Raw genomic sequence first — 22,349 nt, 5'->3', positions numbered from 1 at the left:
ACACCAGAGTTCCAGCCTTGATCCTGAACCACCATCCTCATTACACAGTTAAGTCCCTTGAAGGAAGAGACTGTATTACCCACAAAACTTGGCACAAGAATCATGAAAGATTTGCTAAATTCAATTCCCTTGTTTGGTAGAGTCTGGGGTTTATTAGCCTGAGATTGGTACATAGGCAATAAATAACATGTAGCTAAATGTTTCTCCCAGAGCAACAAAGGACTTCTCAAAATAACTGCACATGACAAGTCAGCGCAGATTCATCCTGTCATGCAGGACGGCAGTGTCATCGTGCAAGGTTTGATCATGAGAAGATGGAACTGCTGCTCCTGCTCTGCCAAGTGTTCCTACTTGTGGATGCGAGGATTTGTAAATACCGGCATTGTTCCATGCTCATGGGCTTCAAAAGAAAAATGCATGTAACACATCTGAGGGTGAAGCACTTCATTAGTAAATGGCAACAGTCCATTTGTACATAAATCCTAAAAGTGATGAGAAGTATAATACTTAGTGTGCTGGCAGTCAGATTTTTAAAAATTCAGTCACAGAGAACAGACCCTAAAAATAGACAAAAATAGTTTAAACTCAGAATGGATTCTAGAAAATGATCATAATTTCCTAATCTAATGCACAGAAATAGATCTTTAAGAGATTATGGCAAAAAAGGAGGGGGGGTGGCTAAATTATTTAGGTCAATCTGCTGTTTCTAATTAGATCGGTACCTAAATCACTGAAAACAATTCTTAAAGCTCCCTAGGAATACAGGGAGTATATTTCCACAAAGTCTTGGAAATCCAGTCCAGGACTACAAGCATTCTCTAACTCAACAAGATTCTGAATTTAAAGACTAGAAGAACATTTTAGGTATATCGTATCACAGAATTCAACTGTATGTCAAATGGAAATGCAGCATACAGGACACTGAATCTCCATTCTCCTTTTAAAATACACATTGATTCTACAGATTTTTATTAAATTTGTATTAGGTACCAGGCACAAGTGACCCCAAAATGATTAAGACATGGCCAGTGTGTGAACTCATGGAGTCCACGGTATATAGCGGAAGGCTAACACACCCACAAATAGTAATGACATAGTGTGCTGAGAGCCGTGGTGACAACAGCCCACCCAGATAAATGCAGACTCGGAGCTCCAAATGCCACACTGCAGGCAGCAGCTCAGCTGGAGGCAGCAGCATCTTTTCATTAAGGGCCAGGTTCCATGGTGAATTCACACAGTGCTCCTCCTTTTTAGTGGCTGCTACCACTTCTAAAGGTAACAATTCTTTTTTGGTCAGAAGAAGAAGTAAAAAAAGAAAAAAAAAATCACACACACACACACACACACACACACACACACACAGCAGTTAAAGTTTTAAAAAAGCAATGCTGGTTCAATACAAAGGCCTTGTGCAAGGAGGATGGCCCTCAGCGTGACTGGGAGTGGCAAAGTCCAGACATCTAAGGGCACCGTCCGTAAAAGGAGACACACCAGAAGCTGCCCAGGGTCAGAAGAGAGCGGTGCTGGGCATCGCTGAAGCAGGAAGAGAGAGAAGGGCCAATGAAGCCTCAAAGTTCAGGAGGAGGCATGATCAATTTTAAATTTGGAACCACTTTCATCAAAATTACACAGGAAGAAGATTATGTTATTCTGTTTAAGAATTATTATTTAGTTGTGCTGCCAGTATTTCAGCAAAATCCTATTGTACTAATAGTCTGCTAGGGCTGCCATAATAAAGTGCCACAACGTGAGTAGCTTCAACAATACAAATCTACTGTCTTACAGTCCTGCAGGCTGGAAGTCCAAACTCAGGTGTTGGCAGAGCTGTTTTCTTCCAGTAGCTGTGAGGGAGACGCCGTTCCAGGCCTCTCTCCTTGGCGTGTAGATGATTGTCTTCATGTCACATGGTGTTTCCGCTTTTCATAAGGACAACAGTCATATTGAATTAAGGCCCACCCTAATGACTTCGTTTTAACTTGCTTACCCCTGTAAAAGACCCAATCTCCAAATAAGGCCACATTCTGGGGTACTGGAGTTGGGACTGCAACATATGAACTTTGGGGGGACATATTTCAACCCATAAACACCTGGATTATATAAGGCACAGTCCTTGACCACAAAGAGTTTATAATCCAGTTGTGAGGTCAGGACTTAGCCACATGTAATCGAATTATAAACTCTCTGCTTTGGCCGGTAGAGCAGGGGTTTCTGCACTTCACTCACCCAGTCCCCTTCACAGTTACTGCAAACTCTCAGTACCAATATTTACTTGATGCTTTAAAATTTCTACTCTTTTTACTTACACAAGTTGATCTCAACCCCTTAATGGAAAACCAGTATCCTTGCTAAAAACAGAACATATCTTTAAAAATAAACACATTACTACTGAATTTTAAAATATTGTCCATGAATCATGTGAAATCCTTTCACCTTATTTTAACACAGCACTAAAGGCTGGAACACTGGAAAGAGCCCTTTGAGTCAGGAAATTAGGAGACAATTTTGGTCCAAATTCTATTCCCCTCTATTTGACCCTGGGTAAGCAACTTACCCTGTTTAACTTCCTCCTCTAGTTTCCACCATCAGGTGTCATAGTTAATCAGTTGTCTGGATAGTTGACATAAGAATTATACAAAATCATGTTATTAGCAGAACTCTCTAAATATAAAAGCACTGTAAAAATATTGGATAAACTGGGGAGACGGACCAAAAGCATTGCCCCTTACTCCTGCCTTCTTCCCCACTGTCTAATTTGGAGCTCTCCCTGTGTTCTTTGAGGTTTCCCAGTTACACAGCCGCCCACACCAGCCCCCACTTCCCTGAGCCTGCTGGGCTGCTGCTGGTCTCTATAGGATCTCCGAAGCTGCTCCTAGTGACAGGTGACCTCATTTCCCTCTCCCTGAGCTTCATCCCTCAAGGACTGAGGCAGGTACCACCTTCGGTGTTTGTCACCAAACGATCACTAACTACTGTGCGGCTCACCTCCATGCTCAGCTATATCCCACCAACAAAAGGTCATCAAAAAGCACTGAGATGACAGTCCCCTTTCCTTCTTTGCTGCTTTTGAGTGAAATTCTTTGCTTTTCCATAAATAGTTCAGAACCTGATGCCACGTGCATATTTTTTCAAAAGCAGTTCTCCCTGGGGAACTGAGCACAGCTGTCAGTTAGCTTGACTTAGAAGCAACAGACCAGACAAAGGCAACCTTTTCAAACCCAGTGGTACCATTTCGTATCCCATTTTACCTGCCACGGTCAGCTCAGTCTCACCTCTGAATCTATGACTGGAACCCTGCCTGGCTTCCATTCCTATAACATCTCAATTTCCAACTGGAAAAGCCAACCCAAACAAATCTCAACGTGTTTTAGCATCTTCCCTTCAAACTCCAAAGACAATGTTTAACCTCATACTTTCCAATACACATTTTGAAATTGGGTATTTAGTGAACTATAACACTGAACAAGCAGGTCTCACAGGATACCACTTAAAGCGACTTTATTCTTGTACCCTGTTGCTTGTTCTAACCTGCTCCATGGGACAGGTTCTTTGCTCATCATTGGATGAAATAGCAGCTCTCTGGACTTTTTTGGTCAATCTGAAATAATAAAAAGACCTCGAGTCACATCAAGTTACGAAAGTGTTTGTTTCTGTAAAGAAAATTCCACTCCTGTGTAATCGTCAAAACCTCAAACTTCAGTTAAAATGAAATTTTCTCTCTCTTACCCAGGCCTGCTTCAAGCAGAAAGGCTTTAGAGAGAAAGAGAAGAGCAGCTGGTTTCTCTATTTCCTGCCAGTTTCAAACTCTCTCAGGGTAATGGCAGGGTGGAGGGAAAAGAGGTTAGGAAGCAGAGAAGGTCTGACTGAGCTGGTACTGCCACAATCTGGTGCCAGCACTCTATGAGTGAGAGGATCACTCTTTCTCTCCAGGAGGACTTCTTGAGTCCTGGAGAGAAATCCCATTTCTGGAGATTCACACCTACAATTTCCTTGATGTGGTCACTTACAGCCTCCTGCCCCAGATCATGGGCCTGCAGGAGCACCCTCTTTCTGCCAGGGTCTTTGATGTGGCCTCTGGGTGGCCCTGGGTAACATCAGCTCCTCCAGGTACTCCTCTGGAGCAGGAGTGACTATGTCCTCACACCAGCTCTGTTGTGGGCAGACCCCGCCGCAGACCTGGTCCACAAGAAATAGGCATTCTCGTTCCAACAACTCAGCGCAGGTTGTAATCAGTGCAGCTCTCTGCACTCTGAGTTCTAACCACGGCCTCTCACCTTCAGAGTCCCTGGTATGGGTCAGACACCAGTCCACTGTGTCTCTCACAATGCAGAGGACACTCAGGAGGCTCTTGGAACCATGCCCCTGTCATGTGACTTGAGATGAAGGGAAGTAGCCCTGCTTCTCTACAGTATGTGTGTTTTTGATAGAGAGATCAGGTTCCCAGAACTTTGACAATGACCCCTAAAGAAATCCTCCATCAAATCAATAACTCCTCTTTTACCTGGTAGCAGTTAAGGGTCATGAGAGTGATCCTGGACCACCTCCTTCCCAAGTTCTATTTGAGTGGTCAAGCATCTCAAGTTGTCACCCTTCCCCTTAGGGACTCAGCTGAAACTGACCCAGGACAAGTTCTACTTTAACATCCTTGCACATTACTGATGCTATTAATCCTTGAAGTACAATTTTCCCCACCACATTTTCCTATATATTGTGTTTCATGTCTTTTTAACTCAAATAATTTATCCAAAAGTAATGGGCTATATTCGGCAATAAAAAATAGAAATGGAAAAATACAATCTATGACTTATATAAACATATAGTTTAATCACCATCATCGTCGTCATCATCAGGGTTGATATTTCTTACACTCTTGTTAAACCAAATCCTGTTGCAAGCACATCAGTGTATGCAGAAAAATCCTACTGAGGATTTTATTTTTTCCTGTGAGATTGATATTGTTACCAGAGAGGGGTAAGCAACTTGCCCAGTGTCACACAGGAAGTGGCAAAGCAGAGATGCAATCATAGGTCTACCGACATCAGAGCATGAGCACTTGGCCACTAGCCTCTACTACATAAATTGGGAGGTTATAACAAAGGATAATGGACAGAGCACGACCTTCAATTCAGGAGAATTTCAACTCTTCCTGTCTTAACCAAAAAACTTTGGTGAGTTAATTAACTTCTTGGTTTATTTCTTTGGTCATAAAATGGAGAGGTTAATAACTGGCTAAGGTAGATACCTAGCGCAGTACACAGCATCCATCTCCCTCCCCATTCTCAGCAGTGTGGCTCCTGTAACACTAACCCCACCCCCAGCTCCAGGTGGGCCCCAGTTGGCACAGAGGACAATCTGCATATGCCATTCTCTTGGCCACAGGAAAGGGACTTGTCTTTTTGTTTGTTTGTTTGTTTGTTTTTAAGTAGCAAACAAATCCTAACTGATAAACTACTCCATAAAGTCGTTTTATCACTGGTATCTGACTTATGAGTTATGGCTGACAGGAAAGTGTATGTTTTTTGTAAATAGTAAGGATAGAGGTGTTCTAGCTGTAACCTCTTATACAAATAAGAACTTTTTACATACGTAATTTATTTCTTCATATCTTTTTCTTAAAAGAAATATTGAGGCCAGGCGTGGTGGCTCACGTCTGCAATCCTAGCACTCTGGGAAGCCAAGGTGGGAAGATGGCTTAAAGTCAGGAGTTCAAGACCAGCCTGAGCAAGGACAAGACTCCATCTCTACAAAAAAATAGAAAAAAATTAGCCCAGCGTGGTGGTGCACACCTGTAGTCCCAGCTATTCAGAAGGCTGAGACAGGAGGGTGGCTTGAGACCAGGAGCCTGAGGTTGCAATGCGCTATGATGACACCACTGCACTCTAGCCCGGGTGACAGAGTGAGACTCTGTCAGAAGGAAAGAAACAAAAGGAAACGAAAGGAAACGAAAGGAAAGAAAAGGAAAGGAAAGGAAGTGAATTTTGTTGACATATTTCAGCTCATGGACACTGTTGAGTATTGGTCACATCTACCTTTAGAAAACAATAACTTACAACATCAGTTACAGTTTAGAGACGGAATATGTTTAAATTTTTACAGCAGAGAAATTTTTGTACTATATACAATCATATTAGAGATCTCTCCTATGCCTAAGGCTCATATAAGCAAGCACTCAGCCCTGTGGATTTAAAATCCCAAGGAAGAGGTGCTGCACCAAAAAGGAAACATAGACGCTAACAGAAGAAAAAGTATTTCTGTGTATCCGATAATAAAAGTCACCTGAAAAACTGTCACAGCTTTACAAAAAACAACAAGCATTGGAGGGGATATTTTAAACAGCGCTATAAAAACTAGTTTAAAAACCCCAATTTATTACTTAAATCTCTACAAGCCTCCATTAAAGAAATGAATCTTCATATCCCACTGAAACTTCTAAGATGAAATAATGTTCAGGGGAGGCCCAGCAAATGCCCATTTAACATATTTCAGTGTAACCACACAAGCTCACTGGGTACAAAAGGAGAGATTGAGAAGGAGAACAATCTAAGTAGCATGGGAACCATGCCAAAGCCCTAGTGTACGCCCCGAGAGGGAATGTGAAATACGCAGTTATTCCAAGCATCCCGCTAGACTGAGGGGAATTGTAGTTTTATTGATAAGGGTGTTTTTGTTGTTGCTGTCATCATTTTTTTTTTCTTATAAAAACAGCCCCTAAGCACAGGCCAACTTCTTCTCTGGCACTCAGTTTAAGACAGCCGTCTGTTCCAGTGCTGGAAGAAAACTTGCTGTGTTGGATTCAGTACTAAGTCACACTGCCTTTCTAAGGGTTATCGAGGGTAATTTTGGCTACACTAAAAAATCACCAGCAGGAAGTGACTTTAGCATCTAACACCCTTTAAGAAGCAACTCCACTGTGAAGGAAATTCCTATTAGACACTGTATTTTTTCCCACTATTTTACTGAACAAACACGGGCACATTCCTTAATCCATCTGGGTCCTCAATTTCTCATTTGCAAAATGGGGCTAGTACAGTAAAAGATCAACAATTGTCTTTCTAAATCTAAAGCCTCTATGACTTTACGATCTAAAATAAACTTTAACAGACAAATGCTATATTTTAATGATTCCAAATGACAAAAAATACAGTACTTCACTACCAGTGTTTAACTTCCTTACATAAGTAATATGGTTTCCTTACATTTGAGTAAAATTTATTTAAAATGTATCATTTTGGAGGTTCTAAACATAGTGTCACATAATACTAACTTGCTGCTTAACAGTATTGATGTACTTATAAAGAATTTTACAAGTAATAATTCTAACTTTATTTTTTATTTTTTTAGAGACACGGTCTCACTATGTTGCCTAAGCTGGACTCAAACTTCTGGGCTCAAGGGATCCTTTTGTCAAAGCCTTCTAAGTAGTTTGAACTACAGGCAAATAATCCTAGTTTTTAAAAAGAAATTTTATTAGTTTCATAGCACTCCATTCAGGCAAATGAATCACATGATGGACCAGAAAACTCTGAGTTACCTGACATATGCTGACCTGCAACCTTGCTCAAATCAGCAGTTACAACAGGTCCCGTGCATAGCACAGTTCACCTTGTTTATAGACTTGCAATGTCTCAGAAATGACAGGTTTTGGCAGTTAAAGTGAAAAGAGAAAAAAGTAGCTGTCACAGAGCCCAAAACTAAGAATTTAACCTCCTCCAGATGTTTGCTGAATTCTTAAAGCTTTCCTTTTCACAAGGAATGTTTTATCATATCGAAAATATACCACAGACTTACACTTAAAGAAAAAAAATCAATTATATCTGGATGCCTTAAAAAGATATATGATAAATATTTAGAATCCTATGAGTTAAATTAATGTAAATTCCTAGTTGAAAATTTCAGTTTTTTTTTTCTTTAGGTGAGTCATTCAATAACGTATTTGCTTCTAATATTATAATTTAGTGCTATAACTACAGTCTTCAAAAAAGCAGCTACCGGCCGGGCGCTGTGGCTCACGCCTGTAATCCTAGCACTCTGGGAGGCCGAGGTGGGCGGATCGTTTGAGCTCAGGAGTTCGAGACCAGCCTGAGCAAGAGCGAGACCCCATCTCTACTAAAAATAGAAAGAAATTATATGGACAGCTAAAAATATATATATAGAAAAAATTAGCCGGGCATGGTGGTGCATGCCTGTAGTCCCAGCTACTCGGGAGGCTGAGACAGGAGGATCGCTTGAGCTCAGGAGTTTGAGGTTGCTGTGAGCTAGGCTAATGCCACGGCACTCACTCTAGCCTGGGCAACAGAGTGAGACTCTGTCTCAAAAAAAAAAAAAAAAAAAGCAGCTACCCATGTACACACAATTACAAATATTATCTTGTTCCACCTTCCCTGAAGTTTTATGAGGTTGGTATTATTCCCATTTTGTACACAAAGACACTGAAGCTCCGAATGGTTCAATATCTCTTCCAAGCACCAACTAAGTAGCAGGGCCAGAATTTGAATCCAGGTCTGTCCCACACCCCGCCTCCAAAACCATCCTCACAGCCACTCTATTACATGATGCTGAGGACAACTAATGCACTGGACCTACCCAGTTCAAGCTTTGTAATTAAGGCATTACTGTGGCTCTGGTAATGATTTTATGAACTGCAGTAGATTGAGAAAATGTGACCATTCATAGTATTTGACTGTTGTTTTATAAATTTTGATGCAGGAAGAGAAAAATTAGGCTTTCTCAATGAGCATACATTAGGAGTTTTGCAATTCATAATTTAAATAAAATCAGCACAAAAAATAAAACTATAAAAACCTGGAAGAATCCCTTAATGTGACCATTAAATCTGAGTTACAACACTCTGGTCTCCACAACTAAAAACAAATTGAAAATCTGAGTTGCTCTATATAGTTTCTCTGAAGTCCATATGAACTGCACACTATTGTGAAGCAAGTCTGTATTTATTCCAGAATTCAACATCAGCCAGATCGTAGGAAACAACTGACAGAAAAAAATATAATGACTCTGATAGTTACCTTGGCTCTATGATAACTCAAAGATTGCCAGAATAAGGCTGGTTTAAGGCCTTAACTTTATAAATGATGATGAAAATAGCTGCTGCAAAATGAAATAGAGAACACATGAGAGCCCATTAAGGGAAAAATCCACTGTAGAAAATGAAGAGAAGATTCTGGACATACCTGTCACCTTTTATCATAACCTGCATTAACCAGGAAAAAATATGATATTCAGTGGTTTGGTAAATCAACAAGGCTCTGAAGTTAAATTTTAAAGTTCTGGCTGAGCATGGTAGTTCACCCCTATAATCCCAGCACTGTGGGAGGCTGAAGTGGGAGGATGCTTGAGCCCAGGAGTTTGAGCTATATCGCACCACTGCACTCCAGCGTGGGTGATGGAGTGTGACCCTGTGTAAAACGATCAATTAACTGATAAGTAAATAAATAAAATTTAAATTTCTCCCCTGTGCTTCCGTTTATTTTATAATGAAACTTTTGCTGCGTGTATGTGTTTTATAAGAAAATCAAGCACAGTGTACTCTAGTACTGCTGATTCAGGCAAGTCAGTTATTTTTTTCATCTTTAAATTATTTGCTTATTTGATAGATTGTTGTTTTAGGCCACTGTTTTGTGGAGGTTTTTTACACAGGTTTGTTATAACTGAAATAATTCTTGTCTACGTAAAAAACACAATAATAATAGTGATTAATATGGAAGAAGGGGTTTAAACAGGGTGGAATTAAATGTTGTCAACAACAAAAGAGAAGATGGGGAGGGAAGTGATTGGAATAGAAAGATCCTAAGATTCTTGTACACTTTGAGGCACTTAAAGATACTGATTCATTATATGTTAACTCAATTATACATGTCAAAATTTAAAGGATAACCATTAACAGACTAGAACTAGAATGTTTACTTCTAAGCAAACAGACTTAGGAAGAATGTGGGAGGTGGGGAGTAGAGATAACTCTTCATTTCAATGGAGGGCATAAAAACGGGAAAAAGAACTAAGAGAAAGCAAGATATACAGAAAATAAATAAGATGTAAAAATGAGTCCAAACATATAAAAATTGACAGGAGATATAAAAACACTAAGTGTACCAGTTTTTAAAAGATGCTCACTCAGATTGGATTAAAAATCATAAAGCTTTAGATAATTTACAGCAGATAAATTTGAAGCAGGTCAAAGAATGGCTGAAAGTGAACTGATGGCAAAAATACACCAAGCAAAAACTAACCAAAGTTGATATAGCAACTGATTAACAGACCAAACAGACTTCAAGAAAGATATCAAGATAAAATTATGGCTTTGTAAATACACTTTCTCTATAGGTGTACCCACTATTGAGTCCTTAGGAAAGTATGAAAAGCTAATTATAACAAACACTATAAAATTAGTGTCATAAGCAACTCTTTTGTGGGATAGTAATGAGTATAATCAGAACAAAGAGCTTCTAAACCTCATGTGATGCTAGCTTAACTCCATCAAACAATATTTACAATTATTTAACATTTACTACTTATGGCTATCTAAGCCTCCTTTAAGGAAACAGTAATATTTTTAGAATAACTTGGTAAAAAATAAAAGTCTTCGCAAACTATGGACAGAAGAATGCCTGTTTCAAACATACTAAATATACTAAAGCCTCTTTGGATATGCCAACCTACACAACTTTCAAAACCCTGCCTAATGTCCTGGAAGTCCTTCATAACCATTTTGAACATATGGACTACTCTCTGAACTAAATGTTCGACATACATATTATACTAAGGAAAATCCGTGATGGTCCGAGACACCAATGCTATGCTGTCAATTCAGATTCCAGCATGAATGAAAAACTGCTGTTTTTCAGCCATGATTGTCAGGCACTGTCCTTGGTACTGCCCTGGGTGGGTTGCTCATTCCGTCTCTGGACACCTTGCAAAGTATATCCCAAAGTATACTACTTTCTAATCCCCACCATCCATTCTTACAATGACCATGCAAAGATGTCTTAGGCTTTAAAACGGACTAGAGAACCAGACCTGCTGATAGCAAGACATAGCTACTATGACAGAGACATTGACTGCTCCCTGAATAGCCAAGGACTTCTCCACATTTCCCAGCCCCCTTGCATTTAGGCAGAATCATGCTAACAATGCTGAACAACGGGCTCTGAGCAGAAATAAAACGTGTCACTTTCGTGCCAAAGCATTTAAGAGCTGGTATAAGAGTCTCCAGCTCTCTCTTCCCCTGACACTTGCCCAAGGAGGCCATGTGTTCCAGATAGTATAATGACAGGACGGTTGAGCCTTTAATAATCCAATATGGCAAAAATAAAGAAGGCGATGAACCTGAGTCCCTAAGTGACAGTATGAATCAAGACCCCTGCCAACCCACGCTAGCTTCAGAATTAGTTAATGATTGCAGCAAAATCTGACATACCCTGACTAATACAAATCGTTGACAAAAATGTAGAGTTAAGTTGTTCCAAAAAACAATTCCATGTTCAAAGCTAAGAGTATTTACAAATTGTAAAGATATGACCTAAAACAACTTTTATTTGGCAGCTATCATGTTTAAGTATCAAAAGATATTAAAAACAGGCACTCTTAGCTGTATCTGATAGCTATTCTGGAAATGAAATACCTACTACATTAATTCTTTGTTCCATTTGATTGAATTTCAGATGAAATTGTAGATTTCCCATCACCTGGGAGAGCATGTTGATTTAGAATTTACATAATACTCAAATTAAAATACTGTATTATTTAACATTCCTATTTTAAGTATTTACATTAATAATTTCTAGAGCTCTGTTTCAAAGAAAGGGATTTTATTTTCTGTAAGCAGAAGGGACCCAGTGTTTCCTTTAATCCGGAACTCCTTTTTTGTGGATTCATTCAGTGGGTAAGTTTGTGCTGCAGCTTCAGACCACCAGAACAATGATTGATTATTATTAAGAGTGGCCAAAATAATAATGATCATTCACAAGCATCACCTTACAATGAGCATTTTATACACGTTATGTCATTTAAATTTCATGATATTGGAAGTTTTCTTGGTCATTTTTTTAAAGATGAAGAAACTTGAGGTTTTAAAAGATGAAATAATTTGCCCAAGATCATTCAGCTAGTCATTCATTGACTTTATTAGTGTGTTTGACTCTAGCACCTGTGCTCTCAACCACTGATAACTCCAGAGCTTCTCAAAGTACTTGTGATGGTCCCAGGTAGTTCATAGACAAAAGTTATTTCTTAACAGATAGTGCATGTTATCATAGAATGAAATATATCTAACATAATAAACACTACACCTGACACAATAAACATATTACTCAGCACATGGTCAGGGTAGATAGCTAGTTTGTTCTGTTTTAATCAGTTGGGTTATTTCACTTAACATAATGTCCTTCAGGTTCATCTGTGTTGTGGCAAATGATAGGATTGCCTTCTTTTTTGTGGATGAATAGTATTACATTGTGTATATATACCACGTTTTCTTTACCCATTCATCCATCGATGGACACTTAGGTAAATTCTATACCTTGGTTATTATGAATAATACTGCAATAGACACAGAAGTGCAAATACCACTTCAACATACTGATTTCATTTCCTTTGGATATATATACCCAGGAGTGGGGGGATGGGATGGGGGTATACCTACATGATGAGTGTGATGTGCACTGTCTGGGGAATGGACATGCTTGAAGATTCCTTTTAAAATATTACTGCTCATTGAAAATGTACCTGGTCATCCAAGAGCTCTGATGGCGAGGTACAAGGAGATTAATGGTGTCTTCATGCCTGCTAACACAACATCCATTCTGGCGCCCACGGATCAAGGAGTTACTTTGACTTTCAAGTCTTATTATTTTAAAAATACATGTTGTAAAGTTATAGCTACCAAAGATAGTGATTCCTCTGATGGATCTAGGCAAAGTAAATTGAAAACCTTCTGGAAAGGATTCATCATTCTAGATGCCATTAAGAACATTTGTGATCCACGAGAGATTAAAATATCACTATTAACAGGAGTTTCAAAGAAGCTGATTCTAACCCTCATGGATAACTGGGAAGAGTTCAAGACTTCAGTAAAGGAAGTAACTGCAGATGTAGTGGAAATAACAAGAGAACTAGAAGCAGAAGTGGAGCTTGAAATATGACTGAATTGTTCTAAGCTCATGATAAATTTGAAGAGATAAGGAGTTGCTTCTTATGGATGAGTAAAAAAAGTAGTTTCTTGAGATGGAAACTGCTCCTGGTGAAGATGCCATGAACATTGTTGAAATGACAATAAAAGATTTAGAATATTCTATAAATTTAGTTGAGAAAGCTACAGCAGTATTTGAGAAGACTGACTACAATTTTGAAAAAAAGTTTTACTGTGAGTAAAATGCTACCAAACAGCATCCCATGCTACAGAGAAATCTTTCATGAAAGGAAGAGTCACTTGATGCAGCAAATTTCATTATTGCCTTATTTTAAGAAATTGCCACAGCCACCCTAACCTTCAGCACCCACTACCTTCATCAGTCAGCAGCCATCAGCACTGAGGCAAGGCCTTCTGCCAGCAAAAAGATGAAAACTCTCTGAAGACTCAGATGGTCATTAGCATTTTTAACAATAAGGCATTTTTAAATAAAGGTATGTACACTGATTTTTTTAGACATAATGCTATTGTACTCTTAATAGACTACAATAGTTTTTATAAGTACTGGAAAACCAAAAAATTCATGTGACTCACTTTATTGCCTTATTTTGTTTTATTGTGGTGGTCTGGAACCAAAACCACAATTACTCCAAGGTATGCCTGTGCTGTTTACCATAATGGTTATACTAATCCACATTCTCACCAACAGTGAGCAAGGGTTCCCTTTTCTCCAAATCTTTGCCAACAGATACCTTTTGTCTTTTTGAGAACAGCCATTCTAATAGGTGTAAGATAATATCTCACTGTGGTTTTGATTTGCATTTCTCTGATGATTAGTGATGTTGTGCATTTTTTCATATATCTCTTGGCCATTTATTAGTATGTCTTCTTTTCAGAAATGTCTATTCAGGTCCTTTGTTAATCAGATGGTTTAAAAAATATCTTAAAGAATATTTTTAATACTAATATTTATATTATTTATATTTACACCATATATTAACATTAAATGTTAATATTTTTAAAGAAAAATATTAATAATACAGCTGATAATCCAATATTACAAAAAATTAAGAAGGTGGTGAGCAAGTAATTAAAGATTGGGAAACACTGGACTACAATTCTAAACACAAAAAAAACCAATGAAGACTAGAACATTGGACAAAAGTTCTAGCCTTGACTTTGCCCCCTGCAAGCTGTATGGTGTCACCATTCTGGACCTTAGGTAAATATTTATTTATAAAACATCAGCTTAAACTTTTAGTATCTTTAAGCTCTAAATTACATGGTCATAATGCCTTGGCTCACTATTACAATCTTACTTTATTTTACTGTCCAAATGCAAAGAAATAGAAAAAAATATCATAACAATTAGCCATGATACATTTTAAGACTGACAGTCAAAATACAGTTGTTCTGTCATGTCATTCAGTTTTGAAGATACAATCCATGTATGGACACTGAGAACTATACTTATAGTGTGGTCTAGACAAACACCGATAAATTATTTGTTACTGATCTGACAATATAAGAAGCTTGAGCCAGAATAGGAAATACTCACATTAAGAAACTCATTATTTAGTTCAGGTGAATTTCTTTTTCATAGCAAGATTTTCTCAATGAAGGAAGCAGTACATTGATTTATATTCTAGAGAAAGCACCTTATCCACTCACAGCTCAGTAACAGTTTGCAGACCAACACTTTGAGTAGCACTGGTGTACAGCACAGCACATTCTTTTAAATCTCCATAATGCAAATTTTCCTAGTTCTGTTAGGTACCTGGATTTGCCTACAAATGAGAAGGGGCAAATTAAGCCTCTTGAAGTGTTTGTTTTTCTTTTCAATAGCCAGAATAATAAGCACAAGTCCCAAGGTTAAGGGGAATTAGAAAGTGAGCCTGAAACAAATTTAATATGTTCTGTCTCCTCTTTAAACTGTTTCTATTTGATTTTTCATGGAAAGCTGTTTATGTTGGGTGTCCTAAGTGTTTTTGCCAAGATAAGCATTTGGTTCTTTTTATTTGATGCACTCAGGAGGAGGCAATGAATAGCACTGTTAAACTTGTGAGGAGTCAATTCTAATTTTAGAGGCCAACAATAAATTATAAAGCTAATGATTTCTGAAAACCATCTGCAAGCCATTAATTGTAATTTGAAGATTCTGGGCTATAGCTACATTGTAATCTTATGATCATCTCTAGAAATCTTCGAGTGTATATACGAAGCCTACTGGAGGGAGAAAATATAATTAGCATATGTTTTGAGAACTGCGTTCACACCCAAGGTATCCTCAAACGGTGTTTTGATATTTTCAACTTTTTTCTTTGTATTTCCAATAGGACCTATTTACTGCCTAAAATGCCTAAAGAAAGGTTTGTTTTTCCAATCCAGGAGGATATATTTTCCCTCCAGATTAGCAAGTGCTAAAAGTCATCTGGAGTGAGCTGTACAGTTCAAAACATGATTCACAATTAGCCAAACAAACACAAAACTCACACTTCTAGAGGGGAAGAAAACATGAGCCAAGAGAAACAAAATCAAATGTAGAGTGTGCCAATAAGCCACACCTCGTCAGCCCGATGTTCCACTAAATTCCTTCTCCTTTGGGACTTATTTCTATAGAGACCGTCTCTCTGTTCCATAAATAATACTAGAAGTTGCTAGGAAACAGTCTGGCTTCTCAGGACACAACTGAAGGGGAGAGGCTGCTTCCTACCAAGAGGTATAGAAATCTGAAGCTATTTCTGACATATGTGCATTGTTATGAAACCTAGATTCTCAGCACCTCTATTTCACAGAGCCCTGGAGAAAATTTATTATGCATATTCCTGTTTAGTCACAATAGCCTTAAAGTCATGACTTAATTTGGACCCCCAAAAATCTTTTCCAATCCTAGCCTGGTTTTTCCTGTTTCCTCTTTTCTTTCAATTTCTCTCTGAATGTACCACTTCACCTATTTTCTTTTTCTTTCTTTCTTTCTTTTTTTTTTTTTTTTTGGAGACAGAGTCTCACTCTGTTGCCCAGGCTAAAGTGCCGTGGCGTCGGCCTAGCTCACAGCAACCTCAAACTCCTGGGCTCAAGCAATCCTCCTGCCTCAGCCTCCAGAGTAGCTGAGACTACAGGCATGCACCACCATGCCTGGCTAACTTTTTCTGTATATTTTTAGTTGTCCAGCTAATTTCTTTCTATTTTTAGTAGAGATGGGGGTCTCACTCTTGCTCAGGCTGGTCTCGAACTCCTGACCTCAAGCAATCCTCCCGCCTCGGCCTCCCAGTGTGCTAAGATTACAGGTGTGAGCCACTGCCCCCGGCCCATCTCACCTATTTTCATTTAATAGTGACCAAAAAAAAAAAATGTTTTGCCTATGTTCAGGTTGCTAACTACTGATGTGAAAGATTCTTCCCATCACATTATTGGTCCTATCAAACCTCTGAAAATTCCACACAGCTTGGAGTTGGAGTTACAGTTTTCAAAATTTTTATTTCAAATTATTGTTACTTCTTTAAAAAACAACCTAGTGGTTTTTGCCTGCATTAAAACAGCCCTAAGCACTCTACATGAAGTAGCAACTACTGAAGTAGCCCACTCATTCTTCATCCTGCCTTTAAAATCAGTGGTTGACCCTTTTCCCTTTCTCTTCTTCTGCTGTGCTCAGTTAGAAATAACTGCTGGTACAAGAAAGCCTTATACTAATGGTGACTTGAACAAAGAGGGGAATTTTTTTTCCCATATAACATGGGCTTTGGAGTGCCAGTCTAAGCTCTTTTTATCTTTCTGCTCTGCCCTCCTGAGCTGTTTATCCTCTTGATGGACGGACGCCTCATGGTGCTATTATACATGCATACGCTCAAGACATCACATCTTCTCACCAGAGTCCCAAGTATAAGAGAAGAAGAAGTTTAAAAGACCCTGTCTCATGAAATGCCGACTTTTCATTGGAAAGTGAAGTTCCCTCAAAGTTTTCCCCTTTGATCTCACTGGCCAGAACTAAATCACATGCCCACACCTTCGCTACTCCGCGGTTGGATTACCATAGAGGTTTAGACCTTGCCTGAGGCCAAGGAGGCCCTACCTATCCTGAGATCAAGGACTCATTGCCCACACCCCAGTTCCCATAAGAGTTCAAGAAATGGCTGTCAGACTACCCACAAAGCCCTCTCCTCTTTGGGTTTGCAAAAATCCCAACACAGGTGAGACTCCCTTTCCAATCTTGAGATCAAAAGAGCCCAATCTAGCCCCAGAAGAGAAATGGCTGTCTCTGCTTAAGGCCAGGTTTCTGTTTACTCAGTTTGAGGGCCCAGATAAACAAGTCTTTCTTTTAAACACAGCTACAGCCCTGCAACTTTAGAAACAAGCCATATTTAATGTTCTAGACCTGAGACTAAGCCTTTTAAGGTCATTCATTGTGGAAGATTTGCTAATACCCACAGCATGCCTGACAACACCAAGTATCTTAGTTTACCTTCATTCAAAAATGCCAGTTTCTTTGTTAGTCCCAGTGCCTTCAGAGGTCTGGCAGGCCAGTTCCTCACCCCTCTTTCCTGCTAAGGATCTAACTGATAAATATATGGGATTCAAACAATCAACTTATTCGGAGTTCTCTAGAAATGGCTATATGGAAAACTTAAGAGAGACCTCTTACCTCCCACGCTAAAATCTGAGTATGGGAAGAGCTTCTGCTTCAGGCCATATGAAGTAATTATCACCAGACTAGCATTCCTAATGTAAACAACTGTAAAACTAGGAAAAAATGGTTTTCAGATATTAGCTAACAGATGGTATAAGACCATAATCCCAGTGAAAAGAGAAACTTAGGAGGTGACTCCATGATCACTCAGATCGTAGCCAGAGGACTATCTCCTGCGTGCAGTACAGGAAGCTAGAGTCCATGGCAGTTCTGCAGAGCTGTGGAGGCAGAGATCAGAGTTTGGGTCAACTGAAGTGACTAGAATCTCCAGGCCAGGACCCTGGAAAGAGCTGTGGAGGAGTAAGGGAGAAAGTACACAAGGGGGATCCCTATAAATCTTTGGCTAAGTTAGGCTGCACATGCTCAGGAAAAGGCTTTGTAGAGAGCAGCTTCTTATAAGGCTGAGAGTGCAACGGAGTTACTAGAGGTGAAGCGGCGCTGGTGAACATTGGAGCTACAGCCTAGCCAGAGTGAAAGAGACCTAGCTAACATACCAGGCATCCAGCTAAGACATCAGAAATGCTACCACTTAGAAATAAGTACAGTGTCCTACCTTGACAAAGCCCAAAACAAAAACCTAACAAAGTCCATAGGGAAGACCAAACTTGGAGGCTGAATTCCACCAAGTTAGAAATGCTGGAAAAATACATTGGGCTTTCCACAGATCCATCCAAAAAAAATGTAAACTCAAACCTACATAAGTTCAAGGAAATAGATCTGCCTACTAGAAAAAAAATTAACATTATTATTCCACAGAGTTCAGAATTATAACACAAAATCCTCAATGTCCAGTGTAATATCAAAAATTGCTAGGTACACACACACAGAAAAACAGAAAAATGACATCCATGGTCAAGGAAAAAAAAAAGGCAGTCAAAAGAAATTGGCTCTGAATGGCCAGATGTTGAAATTGCACGACAGAAACTTTACAGCAGCTATATTCAATTCAATTCAAAGAATCAAACAAAAATATGATCTGAATGAGTTAACACACAATGAATTGCATAAGAGAAACAAAAACTATCAAAAGAGAAAGAAATTCAAATTCTAGAAATAACAAGTCAAATAACTGAAATTTGAAAATCCACTGGATGAGACTGACAGTAGAATAAAAACAAAAAAAGGAAAAAGTTGGTGAACTTTAAGTGAGATCTCTTAGCTCCCAACCTAAATCTAAGATACAGAGGAATTATTAAATTTAAATATCGAAGAGAAAACAGATTGAAGGAAAATGAACTAGCACCTCAGGGCCTTGTAGAACAACATGAAATGATGTAACATATGTGCAATTGGAGTCTCAGAAAAAGAAGAAAAAAGTAAAAATAAATAGAAAAAATATTTGAAGAAAAAATAGCCAAAATTTGTCCAAAATTCATCAAAAACATTAACTTATAAGGCTCAGGGAATCCCAACTAAGATAAATGAAAAAAAAAATTACACCTGGTTTTCACAGACAAACTGCTGAAAACGAAGATAAAGAGAAATCTTGAAAGCAGCCAAAGAAAAGAAAGACATGTTACATACAGGGGAACCAAGATACAAAGACAATTTATGTGAGAAAGATACCGAAGCCTCTTGAAATAGAGTTAGCATTTTTGAAAAGGAATTTATTTCCTAATTCTGCTTTCCTAGCTATTCCTTGGGTTAATTCCAAACTTAGAAATCTGACCTATACTTTTTCCTCTAGAAAGTAAGAATGCCAAGATTTTGTGGCTTTGGTCACCTGGAGGTAAGATGAATTGTGGTTTGAATTCCCTAGCTCCTTCCTGATTAAATTTAGAGAGGGAAATATAACAAGTAGGGTGGGGAAACAGAAAGGAAGGTGGGGAAAAATGTATGAAGTAATATGAGTCAATGTCTTAAGTGATTCTAGTATCTTACAGATTAAGTTATTCACACACTAAAGAAGTAATCTTATATGAGAGAGTGAAATTGATTATTTCCCCCAAAAAACCTACATAAAGCATTTTCAAAAATATGATCTACTATTTGTAGACTTATGTTTAGATTTTATAATATAAAATGGGGAGAAGGAAAATAATTATGAACAAGTAAAAAGAGAAAAGTTATATGAAGTCCAAAAGGATGAAATTACATAAAAACCAAAAGGGTTCCCTCTAAAGTCCCATCAAAACTGTAAGACTGTTTTATGAACATAATACAAATAAATTTTTTAATCATGTATCTTCCTCAATTTGAATAAATATTTAAACACACCTTGGAGAAATGCTGAACTATGAAGACTTTTTGTTGCCATAGAGAAAAATAGATAACTCACTGAATTTTTTTGCCATTTTAGATTTCTTATTATCCAGCATGATATATCACTAAGTGTTATATAAGTACCAATTTTTTTTTTATTTTAGTCAACATAAAATTCTCTATTCCAGAGAAAAGTAAATTTCAGTGGGTTTAACATTTTAACAAAATTTCAGGAAGGATGTTATTATACTTAGCCTCAAACCAGAGTTTCTCAACAATAGCGCTATCGACATTTGGGGCCAGATGATTCTTTGTTGTGGGAGGCTGTCCTGTACATTGTAGGATGTTTAGCAGCATCCCTGGCCTTGCATCCTCCCACCCAGTTGTGACACCAAAAATGTCTCCACATATCGCCAAATGTCTCTTAGGTGGCCAAATGGCTAAGAAGCACTGGCATGAACAGATAGGTCTTTTCCCTCCTAATTTATTTCATTTAAAAAAAAATGATGCTTGGCTTACAACATACATTGAAAGGAACAATACCTTCCTTGTAAAATGGCTGATGTTAAATTTTAAAGGAATTTCCATCATTCAATGAAAAAGTTCTCCAACTTTGGGGAATGTTAGAGTTTATTACTGGGTTGGATTTAGATTTTCTTTATGTTTAATAGGTAGGTTTTGATTTTTGCTTTCAAATACAGTAGACTATACTTTCTGACATGCTTCATTCATCATTCACTCACCTATGAATAACAGATGCAAATTAGCTAAACAGAGCTCGGATTGTTTTTATTAAAACAAATAACAACTATTTCTAAGTCATTTGTCAGGAGAACACGATACTTTCATTCCCTAATTGATCATGGACACATTCATGGAATTCTGAAATAAAAAGATACCTTAGACAGCAAGCAAATTGTCCTCAATGAAATTCAACCTTTAGAAAATACAGAACATTTTTTCCTATCAGTTATTTAAATCTAGACATCTCTTTCATCAGTTTAAAAATGTTAGTAAATGTTAATAGACACTTTCCAAAATGTAATAGATGCTTTCCAAAATGGGACTATTGATCGAGGGCAATGTGAAGTTTTAAAAAGAAAATACTGTAACTTCTGCAGTTTCTGACATTACATTAGGTAGAGATGTAACCATAAAATTCATATATACAAAGGTATTGCTGCTTCTCCTCCTCCCAAAGAAGAAAGAAAATTCCCAGAATCTGCTATGTGTATTTGTGTGTGTGAATTTTTTTCCAGGAGAAAATACAGAATGTTACAATGTCAGAGGAGAAATGTATGCTCTGAGTCACATGCAAGTCCATCTCATTTGACTCACCTATGTGATAAAGTCCAATCCAATCACTGGGATCCACCTCCTCTTTAATATCCCAGAAGATAATGAGGTTCTGGGCTTGCCCCAGCGTGTACTCGTACATGCTGGCAGTTAGGCTGGAGCGGCTCTCCGAAGTCACCAGGTCCGTGTCGCTGTTGGCTCGCTGCAGGGTCATGTTCTCTGGCATGGAGCTCTGGGCAGCCAGGCTCTGGAGGTTCTCTGGGCTCAGTGTGTACCGCATCTGGGGATTTCGACGCCGCACAAAAAGCAGATGCTCCCTGGCTGAGCTAGCCATCCCGTCTGCCTCGCTGAGGTTGGCGTACTACAAAGCTGCAAGAGACAAACAAGCATAAAACACCAGTGCAGTGCTACAACACAAAGAATTAGATTTAAGCTTCCCAGATACAAATCCTGACCATGCGATAATCTTCTGCTGTCAAAATAAAAGCTATTATCTTACAGTCAACTGATGATGTCAGAAGCAACTTCTATAGACTGAGGTCACACGACAGCAAAGGCTACCACACACCTGTGGCCCTTGATTTCACTTGGCACAGCTGGCTCCTAGCAACTAAAGAGGAGGGGATTTCTCTGCCATCCCTCTTAGGTCTATCTTTTCCCAAATACCCCATGTTCAGAAATGGCATCCTCTTCTTTCCCATCCCACACACATATTTATTTCCTGCTACAATTAAATTTTAAAAGAGCAAGATAGAAAATTCTGACACATGCTAAATACAGTTGAAATAAACCACTGAGTACAAATATACCATTGAGCCTGCTCAGTCTCCTTAGCATAAGAATGTAAAGTCTTTTTCAGGAGCTTGCTCAAATGTCACCTCTTCACTTAAATACAGCGGCCATCACACTTAAAACTGCAGTGCGCCAGCATTCCCCATCCCTCCTTTCTTGCTTTCTTTCTCTCTATAGCAATTTTTATGATCTGAGGTACCACACAGTTAACTTACTTATTTGGTGTTGTCTACTTTC

The 22,349-nt window shown here is 38.5% G+C and overlaps 1 protein-coding gene across 1 annotated transcript in view; it reads right to left on the bottom strand.

Annotated features, from left to right (window-relative positions):
• The window catches only part of HECW2 (HECT, C2 and WW domain containing E3 ubiquitin protein ligase 2), a 204,640-nt gene extending 182,986 nt beyond the window's left edge, over window positions 1-21,654 (bottom strand). Inside the window, exon 1 of the mRNA XM_069469056.1 lies at window positions 21,363-21,654. Coding sequence (XP_069325157.1) covers window positions 21,363-21,654 — 292 coding nt within the window. The remainder of the gene's footprint in view (window positions 1-21,362) is intronic.
• Window positions 21,655-22,349: the final 695 nt, after the last annotated feature.

The sequence above is a fragment of the Eulemur rufifrons genome, chromosome 1 (genome assembly GCF_041146395.1).
Source record: "Eulemur rufifrons isolate Redbay chromosome 1, OSU_ERuf_1, whole genome shotgun sequence".
Classification (NCBI taxonomy): Eukaryota; Metazoa; Chordata; class Mammalia; order Primates; family Lemuridae; genus Eulemur; species Eulemur rufifrons.
This window is presented reverse-complemented; position numbering and strand designations above follow the sequence as displayed.